Consider the following 23,037-nt stretch of genomic DNA (forward strand, 5'->3'; position numbering starts at 1 on the left):
TGACAACTAATGAAAACCCCAAATTCAGTATCTCAGAAAATTAGAATATTACTTAAGACCAATACAAAAAAAGAAATTTTAGAAATGCTGGCCAACTGAAAAGTATGAACATGAATAGTATGAGCATGTACAGTCGATCAGTCTGTGAAACTGCTCAGGTGTTTTATGAGAGCCCAGATGGCTATGATAGTGGCCTTCAGCTCTTCTGCATTGTTGGGTCTAGCGTATTGTATCTTCCTCTTCACAATACCCCATAGATTTTCAATGGGAATAAGGTCAGACGAGTTTGCTGGCCAATTAAGAATAGGGATAGCATGGTCCTTAAACCAGGTACTGGTAGCTTTGGCACTGTGTGCAGGTGTCAAGTCCTGTTGGAAAATGAAATCTGCATCGCCATAAAGTTGGTCAGCAGCAGGAAGCATGAAGTGCTCTAAAACTTCCTGGTAGACGGCTGCTTTGTCCCTGGACCTCAGAAAACACAGTGGACCAACACCAGCAGATGACCTTGTGCCCCAAACCATCACTGACTGTGGAAACTTTAAACAGGACCTCAAGCAACATGGATTCTGTGCCTCTCCTCTCTTCCTCCAGACTCTGGGACCTTGATTTCCAAAGAAAATGCTAAATTTACTTTTATTAGAGAACATAACTTTGGACCACTCAGCAGCAGTCCAATCCTTTTTGTCTTTAGCCCAGGGGCGAGATGCTTCTGACAATTTAAAGGCTTTTGCAGGTGTTTTGAGTTAATTCGCTGATTAGAGTGTGGTACCAGGTGTCTTCAATATTGAACATTTTCACATTTTTCTAATTTTCTGAGAAACTGAATTTGGGGTTTTCAATAGTTGTCAGCAATAATAATCAAATTAAATATAAATTAAATATATCAGACTGTGTGTAATGAATGAGTGTAATATACAAGTTTCACTTTTTTAATGTAATTACTGAAATAAATCAACTTTTTCATGATATTCTAATTTTATGACCAGCACTTGTACACATGGTGTGAAAGTTTTTTTGATTTCTTTTTTTTTTATCACTCTTTAAGAGCTTTTTCAGATAAAAAAAAATTAAATATTACTCAAAGACAACACAAGTAAACCAAAATGCAGTTTTTAAATGAATTGGATTTTATTATTAAGGGAGAAAAAAATCCAAAGCTACATGGTCCTGTGTGAACAAGTATTAAGAAATTAATAATTAAGAAATTATCAAAATACTTTCACACCACTGTACTTCTTTTCAAATTAAAGACTTTAAACATAACAACAAAATAAATAAAAAGGCTAATTGTGAAAAATTATATTTATTATCACATCCTGACAAAAGGTATGGAAGCACCACAGAGATTAGATGTTTACCCTGCTTTTTTACTGGGTAGAAATTTACATATATGACACAAAACAATGTTTTAAAATCTGAACATCCTGGTTTCCTTAAACAGAACTAAACAATTGCAAATATTTAAATCAATACATATCTTCCAGTGTAATAGTGAGTAAAGGGATTTTCATTTTGTCCAGTTCCTCTTTGTTGAATATTTACATTACATTTATGCATTTGGCAGACTTACACTTATTAAAGACTTATTACTTCGCTTTATCCAAAGCGACTTACAAAAGAGGATCTAACATTCAAACTACAGCAAAATTTATACAAATTACCTTACATTAAGTGCAATATGCCAGGAAGTAATAAGTGCATTAAAGAAAGACTTTTAGTGCAAGAGGTACTCTCGGAAGAGCTGGGTCTTCAAGGATTTCTTGAATGCGGGGAGGGTTCCTGTTGCTCTGATAGTGCTTGGAAGCTCGTTCCACCAGCATGGCACCAGAGATGAGAATAGCCTCGACTGACCTGTACGGAGGGTTGGCCATGTTAGTTGGCGCTCCTTTGAGGAACGGAGAGGGGGGGCGCTAACATATGGTTTTAAGAGTCTATTGAGGTAGAAGGGAGCAGAGCCAGTGAATACTCTAACAATATGAAATTTAATATGAAAAGTTTGGCATGGTGCTTCTACACACAAGACTGGACAAGACCAAGACTAGTGTTAAGTGCAGATCTGTCACTGTTGGGGTGCTGGGTGTGTTCAGTTTGGGTGTCTGTATGTATGTGTCTCTGAGGTTTGGAAGTCCACATTACCTTCATGGGAGGAGCCCAGAAAATAGCACGTTTTGTTTGTAGGGTGTTTTTTTTCTTTTTGTAGTACATTAGTATTAGTTTTTGTACATATTCATAATTTTGTACTTAGTTAACTGTTTCTAGACATCCAAGCCTACACTAACCTGAGGAGTCCAAGTAAGTTAAGTAGGTATGTGTTTTTGTTTTTTTGTTTTTGTTTATACAGGCTATAGCTTCTGGGTTCGGAAGCCTACCCAGAATCACTGGGCACAAGGCAGGATCACACCCTGAAGGGAGCTCTTGTCCTTCACAGGGTGACACACACACACACAGAGAAAACTTTTGAGTCTCCAATCCACCTATCAATGGGTTTTTGGGTCACTGCAGATTTGTAACATTTTAGAATATTTCTATAGAATTTGTGTGTACACACCTGAACACGTGTACCAAGGCGCATACATAAAATGAAATTACTCATACATTACAGACACTGAAGAGTTATCAGCAACCCAGAACCCAGCATAGAGAGGCTCAGTAAATGTGGTGTGCACTGTGTGTAGGTGGGTTAATGCATGTTTTGGAGAAACAGTGTAGAAGGACAGTGTGCCAGCTTCCCAGTCCAGATACACTGCTACTCTGTGAAAACGGGTGTGATGGAGAGGACGTTCAGGAGTGGGAGAAGGGGGAGGTGTAGAGGAGGGTGAAGAATTAGGTGACGTTGAGGCATTGGAGGAGCTGGTGTCATGTATGATAATGCCCTTTTTATTGTGTCTGATAATGTATGTGTCATTAGAACAGTCCAGAACCCAAGAATGTTTATTAAATCCAAGCCAACACTCCTTACTGCGTCCTTTTCTGGTGATGCCTTTATATGTCACTGCTATGTCAACTTTCCCGCTCCACTCAACCTCCCAGTAACAGCGTCCAGTCAGACTCTCCACACAAAGTACTTGATTGTAGTAGTCAAATCTGTCTGGATGATCAGGATACTTTTGGGACCTCCACACACAGTTCACCTTTCTATTCTCCTTAGACAGAACAAGACTTGTGTGTGCTGTGTTTGGGTCCAGTGTGAGCTCATGCTCATCTGCACATAAAGAAACAATGTCAGCAACTACTTTAGGGGTGTGTGTGTCGGGGAGTAAACATATTACTTGTGATGGTAACACTTACATTTCTTTAGTCCTAGTTTCATCCAGTAGTTCCCTCCAGGCTCCACACTAAAGTAAAATAAAATAAAAATTAAATTGGCACCCTGAGATGACGTTCAATCTGTCCTCCCCAGATAAATTTAGATCATCCACAGTATCAACAAAAGAAAGACTCCTTGAATGTCTTGAAGCTCTTGAAACAATGTGACAATTTAGAGGAGAACATACTATACTGAGTGCATGAAGAATCAATCACAAACAAGACGTTGATATATTGAACCATATGATTACAGGAAGATGACTTAAGTGTTTATGATAAAGATGCAGGTATCCAGTCTCTTAACTACAGGACTGCAGTTATAAATAGATAGTAACTAATTATTATTATTATTATTATTATATCTCTAAACAACTTTGTCAATCTTCTCTATGCCTTTCAAAAGTATTGGCCAGAATGTTAACTCAGTAGCATGTAAGGTCTCATTCTAACAAAGGCAGCAATTCTGAAAGTAAATTATTAGCTGCTCTGCTTCAAATTTCAAGTACTTCTACCACTTGCTGTCTGAAGGGAAAGTGTACAAGTTTATAAGCTAAATTCTTAGAAACATCAAAAGAACTCATCAGATTCTAAACTATCCTGGATTAGAATCTTGCTCATTAACCATGAGAAAACTGACAGTTCAGTTGCCGATCAACTATGCGGATCACAGTTTTTCTGCTGTGGCAACCCCGGACGGGAGTACCCGAAAGACAAAGAAGAAGAATCTTGTAATGTTTTAGCCCTAATAGTAGAAAAACAACAAGATTACCCAAAAAGCTATTTGATAATGTTGAAAAGTCAGGCTTTGTCACGTTTTGCCAGGTATTCACTTTCTCATAGTTTCACATTGCCAGACACTCTAGGGAGAGTCTGATTCACCACTTAACATGGTCAATAATCACCTACTGCAGGAAAAGAAACCTGAATGACACTCAAAAGACCAATCACAGGTCTGCTACATTCAGCATGATGTGTGGAGGCAGTCTTTCACAATGGAGCCAGTAAAAAAAGAATACACCAAAGTGCATAAACACAGATGTACAGACAGTTAATCAGAATGTAACTGGCAGAATTCTGACAGTGAGGCCAGCTTCTTCATCTGTGGCTGAGAGTAGCTTTCTCAGAAATTTTCTCAGAGTTCAGAAATTATTAAACAACCTTTAGCTTCAGAAGAAGCATCACACAGAACACAACACTGAGTTTCAGACTGCTGAACTTAAGCTTGAACTGCAGAAAAACAATATTAGTTTGTTTGAAATTAAAAAAGAAAAAAAATATTGTTTACCTGCATCCTTTATTTTTCCATGGTAGTAAAAATAAACTGCACCACCAAACTCCCATACTTTATTACACTGACTCTGTAATGTAATGCTCTTTGTACAGTGGTACAGGTGTTTAAATTATGCTAAATTCATATCATTCTTTAATATTCTGCATACAGTAGTTCTCCTATAGATATTCTTACTGTGGCATGGTATGATGAATGTGTATTAATTTCTAATAAGAAATTTGACTTTTTGGGAGTTAATATGCAGAAAGTTATCTTATTATATCTTATTAAGTCGAAAGGCCTATCTTCACTCTCAGTCACTCTTCTTCACACAGCCCAGATTGGAATTTTAGATAATCATGCAGAGAAGGATCATAAACCACACTCCAGGACGGTGTATGACCCAAGGTCTTGTAGGGTCAAGAGTGGAATCTATGTTGATAGCAAAGACACTATGCTCTGTGTAAAACTGCTTAATTAAGAACTTCTCAAACTATAGAATTAAACCTTAATTCCCATTGGTTTAAAACGGTTTGAAGTTACATGTGTGTACCACTGCATGAAATTAATTCCATTTAGATAATCGAAACGGGTGGAATTAATTTACAAGTGTTTAAAATCACCTTTTTTTATATGAGCTTATGTAAGAACCAAGGAAGCCACATACTCTGTGTGTTATTTGTTTAAGAATTATGTAAAACATAGTTTTGTCTGAATTATATTAAATTGTGTTAACATACAATGTTTTATATTGCAAAAGTATGGTTCAGAATCCTGGGATATTCATTCAACAGGAATCTTCCTTAAGTCGTTGTCTTGTCAAGGGTCATAAATTGGGTACAGGACACATCCAATCAGAAGCAAGAGATGCTCCAATCCCCAATCTCTGAAGACCAATCAGGCATTTAAGGCAGGTTTCCTAATATCTGGTTAAAACCCAGTGGCATGAAAAAAAAAACTCACTCAGAACAGAACAGAGAGAACAAGAAGAGATTGATAAGCATTTTTTTTCGGTCAGTTAGACTCAGTTAGAGTTCAGGGAGACTTCCCAGTTAAAGGAGAGCCCTGGCTCTCTCAAGAGCTCTTCGTTCAGAGTTCAGCTCTTCGGAGTTCAGCTCTACAGCTCTCTTCAGGCTTTTTCAGAAGATTTCCAGACTCTCTAATGGCTCTCTCTAAAAACATGTGCTTCTCAAGCAGGGTCCAGACCGATAGACCCTGAATATAGACAAATCCAGAACATAGAAAGAAAATGTAAAGAGAGGAGAAAAGAGGGGTGGTGGAATGAAGGAGAATTCACTTCCAGCCCAGAAGCTCAGCTAAGAGAGCCTAGAACTTCCAACCAGAAGTTTTGGAAGATGCATAAGGACAAATGGTTTCATTTATATCATAGCTCATAGCATATTCATTGGTACTGAATGCTTGCTGGGATAAACTATACCCTTTCTAGAATTCAGGGCAATTATCCTAGAGAAATTCCCTCATATATTAATATCCCTGCTCCCTCATGTATCGCTGTAATCCATTTCATTATATAAATGTATAATCAATGTTCTTTATTTGATATTACATTTAATAAACCAGTGTGATAAAACCAACCTGTGGTTATTTATTTGTATGTGCACTTTTCTTGTAAAAAATTATTACTTTTAGCTCAGATTCAATTTCGGAGCCAAGAACCTACAGCAGGTCAATGAGCATAATTCATTAATATTAATTAATTCTAGCTAATTCTGCTATATTATATATAAACTCATTCTCATGATATGCTCAAGCTAAAATTGGACAGGTAAAGACACTACATATTATATAATGGCTCCCAAACATGAATTTTACCAAAATTAATTAAAAAATTAATTATTAATCCAATAATAATCTTTCACTGACTTCACTATATAGTATTTATGCTGCCACAACATGGGCATAATTATTTTACTACATTACCGATTCATGTACATATTCACACATTTTCCTCTCCATGTTTTTTATTGTTCTTTATTTATTTATTGGATTTTGTTTCTATTTAATATTTAATTGTGTGCGCTTTTCCAGTCTGTTAGTATGTTACATGTCATACATGTGTGCTCTCACCAAAACAAATGTCCTGTATATGTAACACTGGTGAATAAAGTGATTCTGATTTTGTGTCTGTGTGAACATTTTCAGTTTGGATTTGGGCATGTTTCATGAAATGTAATTAATTGGTGTAAATTAAATGTCATTCCTCCCACAGTCCAAAAAGACACATTGGTAGGTGGATTGGCGACTCAAAAGTGTCCGTAGGTGTGAATGAATGTGTGCGTGTGTGTGTCTGTGTTGCCCTGTGAAGGACTGGCACCCCCTCCAGGGTGTATTCCTGACTTGCGCCCAATGATTCCAGGTAGGCTCTGGACCCACCGTGACCCTGAACTGGATAAGCGGTTACAGAATGAATGAAATTAACTGTCATACGGCTGACCTGTGGATAATTATTAACTTTTTAGAAGCAGTTAATATTTAAAAATTTTCCAAAGACATTATAATGTATTCTGTTACTGACATAGTTGATCGTTCTGAAAAAAAAGCTGGTGTTTGTGAGATACAGTGCTGAAAATTGAACACCAGTCTGCATTCTAATATTTCAGTTCAAGTCCATTAAGATATCATGTGAAAAGCCTAAACAAACACAAACAGAGCTACATACCTGAGTTTGTCAAGTCTATAATGTGGATCCTTACGTAGTTCAGAGAGAAGCTTCACTCCAGACTCTCCTGGATGATTATAGCTCAGGTCCAATTCTCGCAGGTGATAGGGGTTTGATTTCAGAGCTGATGCCAGAGAAGAACAGCCTTCATCCGTAACCATACAACCAGACAATCTGCAGAAAAAAAAGAAAACAAGGAGCTCCAGAACAGTCAACATTTACCTAAAGAAACACTCTGTTGTAGGTTCTGAGAGGGTTTTCTAATCTTGCCATGCACAAAATGATTCCAGGTAGCCTGTTGATTCTGAACAGTATTATTACAGAATATAAATGAATTAATGAATAATTAATTGAATTATCCTAAACTAGTATGCATTCTCTTGACATGCCTTGCTCACACAGAGGTTGTACTGAAATTCAAAATGGCTATGTCAGATGTCAAAAGCATTGGTCAGATTTGCTTTCTTTGGGAGTTAAATCAGTATTAAATATTAATGTTTTGAACAAGACCCATAGACTTCCTTGATTCCATACACATACTCAAACTCTCCTACATAAACTGTCCACAAAAGAGTTTTCACAGAAAATGAAGTTTGGTAACAGTGGGCAATGAATAAGGATAAGGATAATAGTAATCAGATTATTATACCAAGGAAGTAATTTATCATCATCATCATCATCATCTCTTCCACTTATTCATTTTAGGGTCATGTTAGCAACAGGGCAAGCAAAGAAGCCCAGACATCTCTGTTCACCACAACTTCCACCAACTAATCCTGGGGGATCCCCAGGAATTCCCAGGACAGCCAGAATATATAATCCCCCGAGCATGTCCTGGGTCTCCAGTGAGAGGCATCCAGGAGACATCCTTATCAGATGCCTGAACCACCTCAGAAGACTCCTCTCAACACGAAGGAGCAGCCACTATACTTTGAGCTCCGCATCTAATCATGGAGAGTACACGCAGCAACCCATTGGAGAAAGCTCATTTCGGCCACTTCTATCTGCGATCCTGTACTTTCAGTCATTACCCAGAACTCATGACCATAGGTGGAAGTAAGTACGTAGACTGACTAGTAAATTGAGAGCTTTTGCACAATATCAAGTGCCTTCATTAACTGTGGGCGAATCTCATCCACTCCAGGGGTTTTGCCACTGCGAAGATTTTTCACCACCTCAGTAACTTCAACCAAGGAAAAGGAATCTGACACCCCAGACACTTCTGTCCCTAACTCTCATCCAGAAGGCATGTCTCTTGGGAGTAGGAAGTCCTTATAGTGCTCCTTCCAATGCCTAACAAGTTCAGAGTTTCACCATCCTTGCTGAGCACAGCTTGGACAGTGTCCCCCCTCCCCCTCCTGAGCTGTTAGTGTTTTCCCGAACCTTTTTGACTTCGCCTGGAAGTCATTCTATATGACCTCTCCAAACTCCTCCCATGCTCTGCACTTTGCTTCTGTAACTGCCACAGCTGCAGCCTTTTTTGCCTGCGGGTGCCCATCTGTGGAAAAAAAGTTCCCCGAGCCAGCCAAGCTTGAAAAGCCTCATTATTGAAAAGCACCTTCTCTGGATCTTGCAGGTGGTGAGCCCACATGATCCTCCCATGTTGCCTTTTTAGGCTGAGCTAGGCCGGGTCACATGGGCTGCCTGGCCACCAGTTGGTCGTCGTCTGACACTACCCTGTGCTCTGGCTCCAGGGGTAGGTCCCGGTAACCCTCTCCCAGTTAGGGTACACTTAGTTTTATATGTTGTGCTCATAAGGATGATTCTTGGATAGTGTTTGTCTGGATCTTCACTACAGACCTGTTCACCATGGGAGACCCTATTGGGAGTTAATAGCTCCCGATGACATAGTCCTGGAAGTTATTAGACCACTCAAGCCCTTCTGCCAGGACAAGGCCCCAATCCATGAAGGCTGATTAATACAATTAAATCAAAACCAATAAAGACTGCAGATTTTAACTTGTAAGAGCTACAACATGATTTAAGGATTGCATCATTGCATTTTAAATTAAGAGGGTTATTCTAATTACATATATTTGTATCAAAATAACCATAACATTAGGCAGTTAATATATAGTTTATCACCTGAGTATCTCAAGTTCACAGAGGGGATTTTTTAGTCCAACAGACAGCAGTTCCACTCCCGAATCCTTCAGGTCATTGTTACAAAGGTCCAGTTCTTTCAGGGAGTAGACGGGTATTTGTAGCATTAAAGCTAGGTATTCACAGGCTTCCTCCCCAAGATTGCAGACAGCTAGTCTGAAAAGAATAAAAACTTAAAATCAATCTTAGAAAACAGAGAAAGATGGACAATGGACTAAGAAAACCTGTTCATCATGAAAATAAATCAAAGTATTTTGTGTCATTTTACATTAAGGAATAAATTGTCTCAGAAATGCATAGCTTTAAAAACAGGAAAAAGAAAATCAGCATTTTTCTATCAATAAAGAGAAAGATCACCTGAGTATCTCCACTTCATAATCTGAATTATTCAGTCCATCAGAGAGAAGCTGTATTTCTGAATACTGCAAGTTATTGAAACTGAGGTCCAGTTCTTTCAGGTGACATTTTCTTGATTTTAGAGCAGTGTGTAGAGCTTTACACAAGTTCATGGTGATATTACAGCCAGCAAGCCTGAAAATTTTAATCACATTATATGTAAGAAAAAGAATTTGAAACCTAAGGGAATGGTACCTCTATCATGTACAGGGAAAAAGTATTCACTTTTATTATCTAAAAGCAAACATCCACAAGACAAGGCTTGTATTATTCAATAGTGTATAGATAATAAAAATAAAGAGATATATATGCTAGACATATTCAGCATGGGATTTGTGCAGAGGGATATCCTACCATGGAAAACCAACTCAACTCAACATCAAAATGTTAATTTATTTCAGTAATTCAATTAAAAAAGTGAAACTTATATTACATAGATTTATTACAAGCATTCACTCATTCATTCATTGTCTGTAACCAGTTATCCAGTTCAGGGTCGCGATGGGTCCAGAGCCTACCAGTAATCATTGGGCGCAAGGTGGGAACACACCCTGGAGGGTCCTGCACAGGGCGACACACACACACTCACACATTCACACCTACGGACACTTTTGAGTCGCCAATCCACTTACCAATGTGCGTTTTTGGACTGTGAGAGGAAACCGGAGCACCTGAAGGAAACCCATGCAGACATGGGGAGAACACACCAAACTCCTCAGTCACCCGGAGCGGGAATCAAACCCACTACCTGCTGCGCCAGCGTGCCGACCCTTTATTACAAACAGAGTGATCTATTTCAAGCGTTTATTTCTTTTAATGTTGATGATTATATCTTACAACCAATGAAAACCCAAAAGTCATTATCACAGAAAATTATGAAAGACTAAATTTATAAAATTATTTTTAATACAGAAATTTTGTTCTAATGAAAAATATATTTGGTTGAGGCTCCTTTTGCATTAATTACTGCATCAGTGTGGTGTGGAGGTGATCAGCTTGTGGCACTGCTGAGGTGTTATGGAAGCCCAGGTTCCTTAAATGATTTTTCTGATTTTTTGGCGGGACATATGCCGAAATATGATCGCATCCTTATCGTCGGGGATTTTAACATTCACGTCTGCTGTCCAGATAAACCGCTGGTGAAGGACTTTGTTAACATCATTGACCCTTTTAATTTAGTGCAGTATGTGTCCGGGCCCACACATGAACATGGACATACCTTAGACCTTGTTCTGTCTTATGGGTTGTCTGTGTTCAATTTAGAGATCCATGATGGTGGGTTTTCTGATCACATGCCTGTTTTATTTGATGTTGTTTTCTCCTGTGCTGCTTTTAAACCTTGCGCTCCTGCTCGGCTTGGTCGGAGTTTTAACTCTTTCACTGCCGGTCAGTTCACCTGCGCTTTCGACCAGCTTTGTCCTCTTCCTGACTCAGCCTCTGTTAATACGGAGGACCTCAGCTTCTGGTTTCACTCCTCCTGCCGAACCATACTGGACTCAGTGGCTCCATTAAGAACTAAACAGCCCAAATGTAAACCTGAGCCCTGGTTCAATGACCAAGCGCGTGCAGCAAAGCAGAAGTGTCGCAGAGCTGAACGCCGATGGAAAAAGGATAAGCTGCAGGTTTCATTTCAAATGTTAAAAGACTGCTGGCGTTCTTACCAGAGCACTATCAAAGAGGCTAAGAGAGAACACTTGTCAAATATTATTATGGCAAATTGTCATAAGCCACGTCTGTTTTTTAAAACCATTGACTCTGTTCTTAAGGCCCCTCAGCCCGTCTGTTTGGAAGCATCTCCTGACATGTGTAATGACTTTCTGCACTTTTTTATTGATAAGATTGTTACTGCAAGAGCTCTTATCACAGCTCCTGCTGTTGACCCCTCTGACTCTGCCCCTTGCTTGGCTGTGTTTGATAGGTTTGAGCCGGTGACTCTGTCGCACTTGGAGGATGTGGTGGGCCATTTAAAGCCCTCAGGTTCTCCTTGTGATGTTTTGCCTCCTCACTTTCTTAAAGAGATTTTTCATACTCTAGGGCAGCAGGTTCTGGCCATTATTAACAGCAGCCTGTCTTCTGGTGTTGTTCCTGTGAGTTTTAAACATGCTGTAGTACAACCCCTGCTCAAGAAACCTGGCCTCGACCATACAGTATTGGCTAATTATAGGCCTATTTCCAAGCTGCCTTTTATTTCAAAGATCTTGGAGAAAGTTGTTTATGCTCAACTGAAATTATTTTTGGATGAGCATAATATTCTGGAGGTTTTTCAGTCTGGTTTTAAAACCTTGCATAGTACAGAGTCAGCGTTGCTCAGGGTTTTTAATGACATTCTCCTGGCCAATGATTCTGGGGACCATGCAATTCTTGTCCTGCTGGATCTAACTGCTGCTTTTGACACAGTGGATCACAACATTTTAGTTTCCCGCTTGCAGCATCTAGTCGGCATTTGTGGTAGTGCTTTGGACTGGTTTAGGTCCTATCTGACGGACAGAACTTTGTGTGTGAGTTTTGCTGGCTCAGAATCCTCCTCAGCTCCCCTATCATATGGAGTTCCACAGGGCTCAATCTTAGGACCCCTCCTTTTCTCACTTTATCTGCTCCCATTGGGCTCTATCTTGAGAAAACATGGCATTGCATTTCACTGTTACGCTGACGACAGCCAGATATATGTCCCTTTAAAGAAGAAAGATGCTTTCTCAATTAAACCACTGTTGTTATGTCTCAATGACATTAAAGACTGGATGGCTTTAAATTTTTTACATTTTAACGAAAACAAAACAGAAGTGATGGTGTTTGGTCCCAGTGGTCCCTGTGAAGCCCCTCCAGTTGATTTGGGCCCCTTGACTTTGTATGTGAAGCCAACTATCTTAAATTTGGGTTTTAAGATGGACAGTGATTTTAAATTGGACCGCCAAATAGGCACAGTAGTTAGGTCCAGCTTTTTCCACCTGAGGCAGCTGGCAAAGGTGAAGCCAATTCTCTCTTACGAGCACTTTCAAACAGTAATCCATGCCTTCATCACATCCCGATTGGATTACTGCAATGCACTGTATTTTGGAGTCAGCCAGTCCTCCCTCAGACGTCTCCAATTGGTGCAAAATGCTGCTGCCCGACTCTTAACGGGATCACGTAAGAGGGAACATATCACTCCCATTCTGGCCTCTCTCCACTGGTTGCCTGTGCATTTTAGAGTACATTTTAAGATTCTTTTATTTGTTTTCAAATCTTTAAATGGACTCGCCCCACCTTACCTCACTGAGCTGCTACACCCCCAAGTCTCTGCTCGGTGCCTCAGGTCAGCTGATCAGCTGCTCCTGGAGGTGCCGAGGTCAAAACGTAAGCTCAGAGGAGATAGAGCTTTTTCAATTGCTGCGCCGAAACTGTGGAATAGCCTACCATTACAGATTAGGCAGGCTTCTTCACTTTCGGTTTTTAAAACTTATCTTAAAACCCATTTTTATTCCTTGGCTTTCAACTCAGCATGAGACGTTTTCTTTTATTAATTTTATTAGTGTTGTTTTTATTTAAGTTATTTATTTTTCATTATTGGTTATTTTGTTTTAGTTTGTTTTATAAACATCTTTTGTACAGCACTTTGTTTTAACTGTTGGTGTTTTTTAAAGTGCTCTATAAATAAAGTTGAGTTGAGTTGAGTTGAGTTGAGTTGATAGGGGCCTTCAGCTCATCTGCATTGTTGGGTCTGGTGTTTCTCATCTTCTTCTTGACAATACCCTGTAGATTCTCTATGGGGCTTAGGTGTGGCGAATTTGCTGGACAATCAAATACAGTGATACAATGGTCATTAAACCAGGTATTGGTGCTTTTGGCAGTGTGGACAGGTGCAAAGTCCTGTTGTAAAAAGAAGTCCACATCTCCACAAAGCTTGTCAACAGAGGGAAGCATGAAGTGCTTTAAAATGTCCCAGCAGCTTAGATTGTGTGCCTCTCCACTCTTCCTCCAGACTCTGGGACCTTGATTTCCAACTGAAATGCAGAATTTAATTTCATCCTCCATTCACTTTTTCCTCCTGGGACCAGGTGAGATGGTTCTGTCCTTGTCTCTGGGTCGTGAGCAGCTTTACACAATGAATGTGACAGTTTTGGCCTATGTCCTGGATACATCTGTGTGTGGTGGCTCTTGAAGCACTGACATGAACAACAGGCCACTCCTTGTGAACCTCCCCCACATTTTTGAATAACCTTTTCTTGACAATCCTTTCAAAGCTGTGGTTTTCCCTGTTGCTTGTTCACCGTTCTCTACCACACATTTTCCTTCCACTACACTTTCCACTCCATTAATAAGCTTGGATACAGCAGGAGGGTGTCAGTAACACATCTGTCAATCAGTAGTCTTCCCCATGACTGAGGAGCCTACAGACTAGGGACCATTTAAAAGGCCTAGGAGACCTTTGCAGGTGTATTGTGTTGATTACTCTAATATTCTGAGATAATAAATTTTCGGTTTTCATTGGCTGTAAGCCATAATCATCAGCATTAAAAGAAAAACACTTGAAATAGATCACTCTGTAATGAATGTATATACAAGTTTCACTTTCTGAACTGAATTACTGAAATAAATTAACTTTTTGATTATATTGTGATTTATTGAGATGCACCTATATATAGGGGCAGTTGTGACCTGGTGGTGAGGGATCTTGGTGTGTAAATGGAAGGCTGCCAGTTCAAACCCCAGAGCTGGCACATTATGACCGAAGTGCCCTTGAGCAAGGCACTTAACCCCCAACTGCTCGCCGGGTGTTGTGGTTAGGGCTGCCTAACTCTCTGGGCGTGTGTGCTCACAATTCCTCTGTGAGCAAGCACAGTGGTCAATAAAGTGATTCTAATTCTAATTATAAATATAATGTACAGTACACACAAACAAAATAATGTTCCTCCAGGACCAAGGTGCTAAATAAAAAAAAAACTCACATAGCTTACATTAACAATAACCACTGAATTGTAAATAATAGGGAGAGGAGCTTGACCAGTTCACATTTGAGATGATGTCAAGTATAAGTGCATATTGCAGCAGAAATGAAAACATTGACACTAGTGTAAAAACATACCACCCCATTTCCAGAAAAGTGTGGATGCTCAGCAAAATGTATATAAAAACAGAATGAGATAAGTGCAAATCATTTAAACCCTGTATTTAATTGAATATAGAACAATGTTTTAAATGTTGAAATTGGGAAATGTTATTGTTTTTTGAAAAATATTTGCCCATTTTTAATTTAATTATTTATGTCCTGTCCAAACTTGTTTAAAACACTGGTACAATTACACACCTACACAACACAAGAAACATGACTTTTCACTTGCTGGTGTGAACAGGGTGTTACAGGTGTGATCTGAGTATCTGAGATGAGGATGTGGCCTTGTCCTGTACGCGTCTGGTAATGTAAACAAGGTCCACATGGTCGCCCCTCGTTTCAACCTTCACGTGCTGGTGGAATTTTGGTAAGCAATATATACTGTACACAATAAATAAAAGACTTTTAACACTTACGGAGCTTTTCTACAGACAGTCACAGCTTGGATCAATCTTCTGTAACCTTCCTCAGATGTATTGTATTTCCTCAGGTCCAGTTCATCCAGCTCCTCCCCCGAAGTCAGAAGCATGTAGGCTAGAGCTGAACACTGTCCAGGAGAGAGCTTCTTTCCTGAGTGATTTGTTGAATTAAGATATCCCTCAATTTCTCTGGAGAGAGACTGGTCTTTCATTTCAGACAGACACAGGAACAGATTGATTGATCTCTCAGTTGAGATAGGATGTTGTGTATCATCAGCTCCTTTTATCAGTACCTTGATGTACTGTGTCATTTCCTCTGAGCTGCTGTGTGTGTGGGTCAGTAGACCATGTAAGAGTCTCTGATTGGACTCCAGTGTGAGTCCCAACAGGAACCGGAGGAACAGATCCAGGTGTCCATTCTGACTCTTTATAGCTTCATCCACTGCTGCCTTCAGAAGATCATCCAGAGGAACTTTCTCAAACCTCACTCTGTAACTGAAATCAAAAAGCTTAAGATCCTCCAGAGGAACTTTCTCAGACCCCCCATCACTGAAACAATCACTCCTACCATCACTGAAATCAAAAGGTTTCAGATCATCCAGAGGAACGTTCTCAGACCATCCATTATCTCTAAGAAGAAAAGGTTTCAGATCATCCAGAGGAACTTTCTCAGACCCCCCATCATCACTGAAACTATCACTCCAGCCATCACTTAAATCAAAAGTTTTCAGGTCATCCAGAGGAAAGTTCTCAAACCTCACTCTGTATCTAAAATCAAAAGGTTTCAGATCATTCAGAGCAACATTCTCAGATTTCTCTCTGTAACTGAGGTTAAGACGCTGTAGTGACTCCATTCTCTTTTTCTCAAAGCAGTGAAACACAAAAACAGCAGCCAGGAACTCCTGAAAACTCAGATGCACAAAGCAGTAGACCTTCCTCTGGTGCATCACACACTCCTCCCTAAAGATCTCAGTGAAGATCCCAGAATACACTGAAGCCTCAGTGACATCAATGCTGCTCTCTCTCAGGTCCTCTTCATAGAACATCACATTGCCCTTCAGCAGCTGTGTGAAAGCCAGTTCAGCCAGTTTCAGAAGCTCGGTTCTGTTGGACTCCAGCAGTTTCTTTGGGTCTCTCTCCTCTTTCTCCTCATACTTCTCCTTCTTCATGTTTGCCTGTGTGAGCAGGAAGTGTGAGTACATTTCAGTCAGAGTTTTAGGGATCTCTGTGTGACTCTGTGTGATGATTCTCTGAAGAACAGTGGCTGAGATCCAGCAGAAGATGGGAATGTGGCACATGATGTGGAGGCTCCTCTCTGTCTTAATGTGGGAGATGATCTTCTGGGCTTGGTCTTGGTCCCTGATTCTCTTCCTGAAGTACTCCTTCTTCTGGGGGTCGGTGAATCCCTGAATTTCTGTCACACGGTGGATGTACTGAGGAGGGATCTGATTGGCAGCTGCTGGTCTACAGGTTATCCATATATGAGCAGAGGGAAGTAATTGTCCTGTGATGAGGTTTACCATCAAATCTCCCACGGCATATTTTCTGTTTACATCAGAAACCCTTTCAAACTGTAAAAAATTCAGTGGAACTCTGCTTTCATCCAGACCATCAAAGATGAACACTACTGTGCACTCTGTGAATATGTCTCTCTTAAAATCTCTGAGCTCAGGATGGAAATTACACAGAAGTCCATGAAGACTGTACTGATCATCTTTAATCAAGTTCAGCTCCCGGAACGGAAGCACAAACATAAGATCTACGTCCTGATTGGCTGCTCCTTCAGCCCAGTCCAGAATGAACTTCTGCACAGAGACAGTTTTTCCTATCCCAGCGATGCCTTTAGTCAGAACACTTCTGAGCTCTTGGGTTCTTGATCGTTTTATTTCTGTTATTTCTTCAGTTCTTACACGTTTAGCCCTCACAGGTTCAGTCATTTCTTCCTCTTTTACTTCTTTAGGAACTTGAAGGACTTTAAATATGTCTGAGCAGTTAATTTCAATGTTTTGCAGCTGTCTCCTGGGAGTTTTCTCCATCTGTAAAACCTCATGTTCTTCATTCACTCCTTCACTCTCTCCCTGGATGATGTAGAGCTGAGTGTAAACCCTGTTCAGGAGGGTTCTATTCTCTTCTGATTTGATTCCCTCAAATAAGCTCTCGTACTTGTTCTTCATGCTGGTTTTGTGTCTCTTCATGAATCTGTACAGGAGATCGTATTCTGTTTGGAAAGAGTCCTGCTCCAGGTCTCCAGTGTTGTTTAACTGTGTGTTTGATAGGAGAGCTGCTCTTGAGGAGTCTTTCCTGACATAATCAAAGAACATAACACTTTTATCAACACCAGCAAAAAAAACAGAGGAACAGCTTAAAATGAAACCCTTTATTACAACGAAAATATTTATGACATTTTTTGTCACACTGACTGAACTCTGAGTGTCAGGGTTTATAATATGCAGCTACCCTCACTCTTTCTCTACATTCTGTTTAAGTTGACAATTACTCAGTGTAGTTCATTTGCTACTACACAGGTTATCAGCTGCTCTCTAACCAGTCCCTCAATGGAAAGGCCGCTATGGAACCACTGCTGTCCAAATAAAAAGCTAAAATGCCAGTACAACAATGAAACTGATGGAGTGACACATTATTCTGTGGGAGCTAGTAAAATTGTATAGTGTACAATGATGTTGCTGGAAATTTTACTGTACACTGACTGTCCAATTTATTCATTTACATTTATGGCATTTTGGCAGATGCTCTTATCCAGAGTGACTCACTAGGTTACTTGTGTTACAGATAGGCCAACGCAGTGTTAGGAATCTTGCCTTATTGGTGTAGCACAGACTGGTGCCCAGACCTGGAATCTAATCCAGGTCTCTCACATGGAAGCCAATGGTGTTCCCACTGTACCACACCCATCACATTAAACACACCTACTCTATCTTGCTGGCTTAAAATTAAACAGTTATTTGCATTAATCAATACACAAATTGTGCAAGTCATTTTTCAAAGAACAACAGCTGGAATTATTTTAACTGACTATTCTTAATCCAGGAGTGACACCAAAATCTGTTTTAAAACACACCACACAATATCAACACAAACACATGCAAAATACAAGCCCAACAATACTTGGACAGTGACACACCTTTTGGCATTTTAGTTGTTTGCCAAAACATATCCAAGATACAGTTATATAATCCATGTGCAGACTCGCAGCTTTAATTTGAGGGTATTCACATATTCCTAAAAAAAACAAAAAAAAAAACAAATCAGGGTCTGGAGCCTACCCAGAATCACTGGGTACAAGGCAGGAACACACCCTGTAGGGGGCACCAGTTCTTAGAAATTTATTCTTCTGAAATTTTTTTTTTTAAAAATCAGTTCAAGGCTCGTCTCTCTGAACACCGAAAAATGAAGCACATTTTTGGCTCAAAATTCTACCCCATCACTAGTTGTAAAAAGGCCCACAATAATGACAATTTTCCACTGCATTTTCCTTATTTGACTCAGCTCAAAACATCTGCTTTTCCATTTAGCAAATCTTGTATCTCGTAATTGATAGTGATGATGGATTATAATTATCCAATTACTTTGGTCCCTTGAGAAACAGGCAGCTACGTATTAAAGAGTTGTAATTCCTAAACCCTTCCTCCGATAAGTATTACAGACAATGAATTAATAAATTTCTTTGAATTCTCTAGAGCAGAATAAGACTGTTGAGGCTCTAGGAGGCAGAACAACTATATGAACCTGTGTGGATTAAAGGAGGATTAAAATTACACAGGACATATTTTGGTGGTAGAAAAAAAACAGGGTGTTTACCCTGTCATGTCTTCACCACCAAAACTGTATTATTTTTTCTCTAACCTGATGATCTATGCTTAATAAGGCTGCATCACTGTGACAGATTATAAACTAAGGACAGTATCTCACACTGGGTCAGATGGCACAAAACCGTTACTGAATTCAGGAGGATTCCCCATGGACTGGTCTCCCTTCATAGACACAGCACTGAGCTCTTCTCCTCTCCTAAAGATATCAGGGATCCCCATGAACTGGTCACTCTTCATAGACACAGCACTGAGGTCTTCTCCTCTCCTGAAGTTATCGGGGGTCCCCATGGACTGGTCTCCCTTCATAGACACAGCACTGAGCTCTTCTTGTCTCCTGGAGTTATCGGGGGTCCCCATGGACTGGTCGCACTTTATAGACACAGCACTGAGCTCTTCTCCTCTCCTAAAGATATCAGGGATCCCCATGAACTGGTCACTCTTCATAGACACAGCACTGAGGTCTTCTCGTCTCCTGAAGTTATCGGGGGTCCCCATGGACTGGTCACTCTTCATAGACACAGCACTGAGCTCTTCTCCTCTCCTGAAGTTACCGGGGGTCCCCATGGACTGGTCACTCTTCATAGACACAGCACTGAGCTCTTCTTGTCTCCTGGAGTTATCGGGGGTCCCCATGGACTGGTCGCACTTTATAGACACAGCACTGAGCTCTTCTCCTCTCCTAAAGATATCAGGGATCCCCATGAACTGGTCACTCTTCATAGACACAGCACTGAGGTCTTCTCGTCTCCTGAAGTTATCGGGGGTCCCCATGGACTGGTCACTCTTCATAGACACAGCACTGAGCTCTTCTCGTCTCCTGAAGTGATCGGGGGTCCCCATGGACTGGTCGCACTTTATAGACACAGCACTGAGCTCTTCTCCTCTCCTAAAGATATCAGGGATCCCCATGAACTGGTCGCACTTCATAGACACAGCACTGAGGTCTTCTCGTCTCCTGAAGTTATCGGGGGTCCCCATGGACTGGTCGCACTTTATAGACACAGCACTGAGCTCTTCTCCTCTCCTAAAGATATCAGGGATCCCCATGAACTGGTCACTCTTCATAGACACAGCACTGAGGTCTTCTCGTCTCCTGAAGTTATCGGGGGTCCCCATGGACTGGTCACTCTTCATAGACACAGCACTGAGGTCTTCTCGACTCCTGAAGTTATCGGGGGTCCCCATGGACTGGTCACTCTTCATAGACACAGCACTGAGGTCTTCTCGTCTCCTGAAGTTATCGGGGGTCCCCATGGACTGGTCACTCTTCATAGACACAGCACTGAGGTCTTCTCCTCTCCTGAAGTTAGTGGGGGTCCCCATGGACTGGTCACTCTTCATAGACACAGCACTGAGCTCTTCTCCTCTCCTGAAGTTAGTGGGGGGTCCCCATGGACTGGTCACTCTTCATAGACACAGCACTGAGGTCTTCTCGTCTCTTGAATTTAGTGGGGGTCCCCATGGACTGGTCACACTTCATAGACACAGCACTGAGCTCGTCTTGTCTTCTGAAACATAAATACATTTCTAGATTTTTACTAAATACATCTTAAATATTGAGTATGAACACATAGAGACTAGGTGTTTGTGTTAAACTCAGAATAACAGGAAATAATTTGAACCACAAATGTTCATTCATTCATTCATTTTCTGTAACCATTTCATTCTGTTCAGGGTCTCAGTCCAGAGTCTACAACAGTCCATCACAGGGCCCAATGCACTCAGACACTTTTGAATATCTAGTCCACCTACCTACCAGTGTGTTTGAAATGTGGGAGGTAACTGGGGCAGACACTGAGAACACACCACACTCCTCACAGACAGTGACCAGACGTGGGGCTCAAACCCACAACCCCAGGACCCTGCAGCTGTGCCACACTGACACATGAAAAATGATCATTTGGCAAATATAAACATGTCAAAAATACCATACGTGAAAAAAGCTTTTCTATAAACCAAGGACATAAAACAAGGACCCAGTGTGCTATAGCTAAATCCTCGTGAGAGTCACACGCAGGGACACGCACTTCTTCTTGATTGTTCTGCACACACACATTTCTGCTTCATAGTTTGAGTGCATGAGGTCCTTCTTACAAACAAAAGAACTTCTTGCGACTTTCCCTGATGCTTTTTATTGCACAGATTCTGTTTTCTGTGTTTAATACTTAAATGAGCTTTGGGGACTTTTATTTCCTCCTGAACTGCAAACAAAGAGTAAATGTGCATCAAAGTGTGGAAAAGGGTTTTCTCTGCAGACGACGTGCAATATTCAATAAGAAAATTACCAATTAAAAAATGTTTTTAATGTATTCTGTTTGCATTTTTTTAATGATAAGAACGTAATTATATTTTTGCTGTTTCATACACACTGTGCAGAGAACATATGCATGAATGAATGAATGAGTGAATGAATAAATACATGCTACAATTAAATCCAGGTATTTTTATTTCTAATCTTGGCAGTCACTTATGCAAACAAAAGTTGAAAGGCAACCAAGACGCCATCACAAATGTTTGAAATGACAATAAAGGTTTTGACCAGCAGGGGGCGAGGAGGGTTGTGTGCACCTCACATCCAATCTAGAGTAATTAACTTTATTGATTTAAGTAACTGACTGTAGACCACTGCTGGTCCACCATCGGACCACTCAGATTACTGTCCTGTACCGGATATAACTCATTTATAATCTCCTCACACAGAGTTTACATTCACAGAGACTTTTATTCTGGAAAACACACTAATACAAATATTACCAACAACTATAAGAGATATAATAATGAGTATAAGCTGGATATAAAATGATTAAATGTTGACACTGTGCTGGATTAAAATTATTTACTAATCATATTTATAAAGAATAACAAAAGAACCTACTGAAGGAAAGTAGTAAATTGGACTGTGAATCTTAAAGTTCTAAAATGTGGCCTTTTGTCTAAAACTCTGTTTAATCACCGCTGGTCCGTCCAGAAAACGCTGTGCCAGACGCCAGTGGACCTCCAGCTTTACCTTCAGTCACCAGAATACGGTCCGCGACACGACGTCTTCCCCCAGTAAATAATAACGACTTCTGTGGTGTCTGTCTGTCGGGCCTTACTTGTATTCTCCCCACAGCTGGTCCATGACAGTAATCTTATTTCCCACGAGATACACTGGTCATCTTAGTCATTTTTAAGCTATTGATGACAACGTATAAAAATAAGAAACTCATTTTCAATGCACTTTGCACTAAATTCGACTAAATATTTACTACTTAATTATAAGTAAATCTAATTATTACTATGTTCTTCAGCTGTTTGGTCATTAATCTTCTCTGCTTTTCTGGAAAAGTGATTTGGACTGAAATTGATCTACCAGTAAATGGCGTTTAAAAATAAATACATTAAATAAATAAATAAATTCATACATACATAATTTTTGAAAAGTTTATAAACTTCTCCCGAGTTACAAACGTACCGTGTTCAGCTCATGTCTACGTCATCATCTTCCCCATTCTCCCCATTTCTGCAGCGATGGAGTCCAGTGGTATTCCACAAAACATGGGTGGGATTTGTAAACCGAAAATATCAAGTTAAATTCAAAATAAAAGTCTGTATCTTGGGAAGATATGAGTGTTTTGTAGTTTTAACACTTTACACAAGCTTTTTCCCAATAGAGATTTTTACATCATTTATTGGTAGATCACACTTTCATTCCAGAGCAATGTGGGGTTTTATTGGTTTTGTTTGTTTTACATATTTATCAACAACGTGTGTATTAAGGACTTTACAGTGTGTGGCTGTGTTTCTGAAATGAGTTTAAGATCTTTGTATGAGTTTTGTGTTAATACGTGCACAGCCAAAACATTAAAAACACCGCTTTTATACTTCATTCACTGTCCATTATCTCAGCTCCACTGATCACACAGGAGCACTCCCCAAGAGCAGAGCAAACACATCACAGGCTT

General features: G+C 40.1%; 1 protein-coding gene across 2 annotated transcripts; it reads right to left on the reverse strand.

The window, feature by feature from the left end:
• Nucleotides 1–1,168: 1,168 nt before the first annotated feature.
• On the reverse strand, nucleotides 1,169–22,620 carry LOC136707072 (NACHT, LRR and PYD domains-containing protein 3-like). Of its 2 annotated transcripts, none has more exons than XM_066680947.1 (8): nucleotides 22,548–22,620; nucleotides 19,194–20,601; nucleotides 15,261–17,564; nucleotides 9,717–9,890; nucleotides 9,342–9,515; nucleotides 7,257–7,430; nucleotides 3,289–3,335; nucleotides 1,169–3,202 (listed from the first exon to the last, which is right to left on the reverse strand). In XM_066680947.1, the coding sequence occupies exons 2-8, from the start codon at nucleotides 20,432–20,434 to the stop codon at nucleotides 2,586–2,588; spliced, it is 4,731 nt and encodes a 1,576-aa protein (XP_066537044.1). In that variant the 5' UTR covers nucleotides 20,435–20,601; nucleotides 22,548–22,620; the 3' UTR covers nucleotides 1,169–2,585. The 2 variants fall into 2 exon arrangements, with proteins under 2 accessions (XP_066537044.1, XP_066537045.1); XM_066680948.1 differs by having other exon boundaries at nucleotides 19,194–20,598; nucleotides 22,548–22,582.
• Between the last annotated feature and the right edge of the window lie 417 nt (nucleotides 22,621–23,037).

Source organism: Hoplias malabaricus, chromosome 9, assembly GCF_029633855.1.
Source record: "Hoplias malabaricus isolate fHopMal1 chromosome 9, fHopMal1.hap1, whole genome shotgun sequence".
NCBI classification, from domain to species: Eukaryota; Metazoa; Chordata; class Actinopteri; order Characiformes; family Erythrinidae; genus Hoplias; species Hoplias malabaricus.

What these genes read in the sequence shown, in the direction of transcription:
- LOC136707072 (XM_066680947.1), bottom strand. Translation starts at nt 20,434, where the DNA reads ATGAAGAGTGACCAGTCCATGGGGACCCCCACTAACTTCAGGAGAGGA. An exon ending in TATGAAGTGGAGATACTCAG is followed by an intron (nt 9,516 to 9,716) that starts GTGATCTTTCTC and finishes TATTCTTTTCAG; the next exon opens with ACTAGCTGTCTGCAATCTTG. An exon ending in TGTGAACTTGAGATACTCAG is followed by an intron (nt 7,431 to 9,341) that starts GTGATAAACTAT and finishes TTTTTTCTGCAG; the next exon opens with ATTGTCTGGTTGTATGGTTA.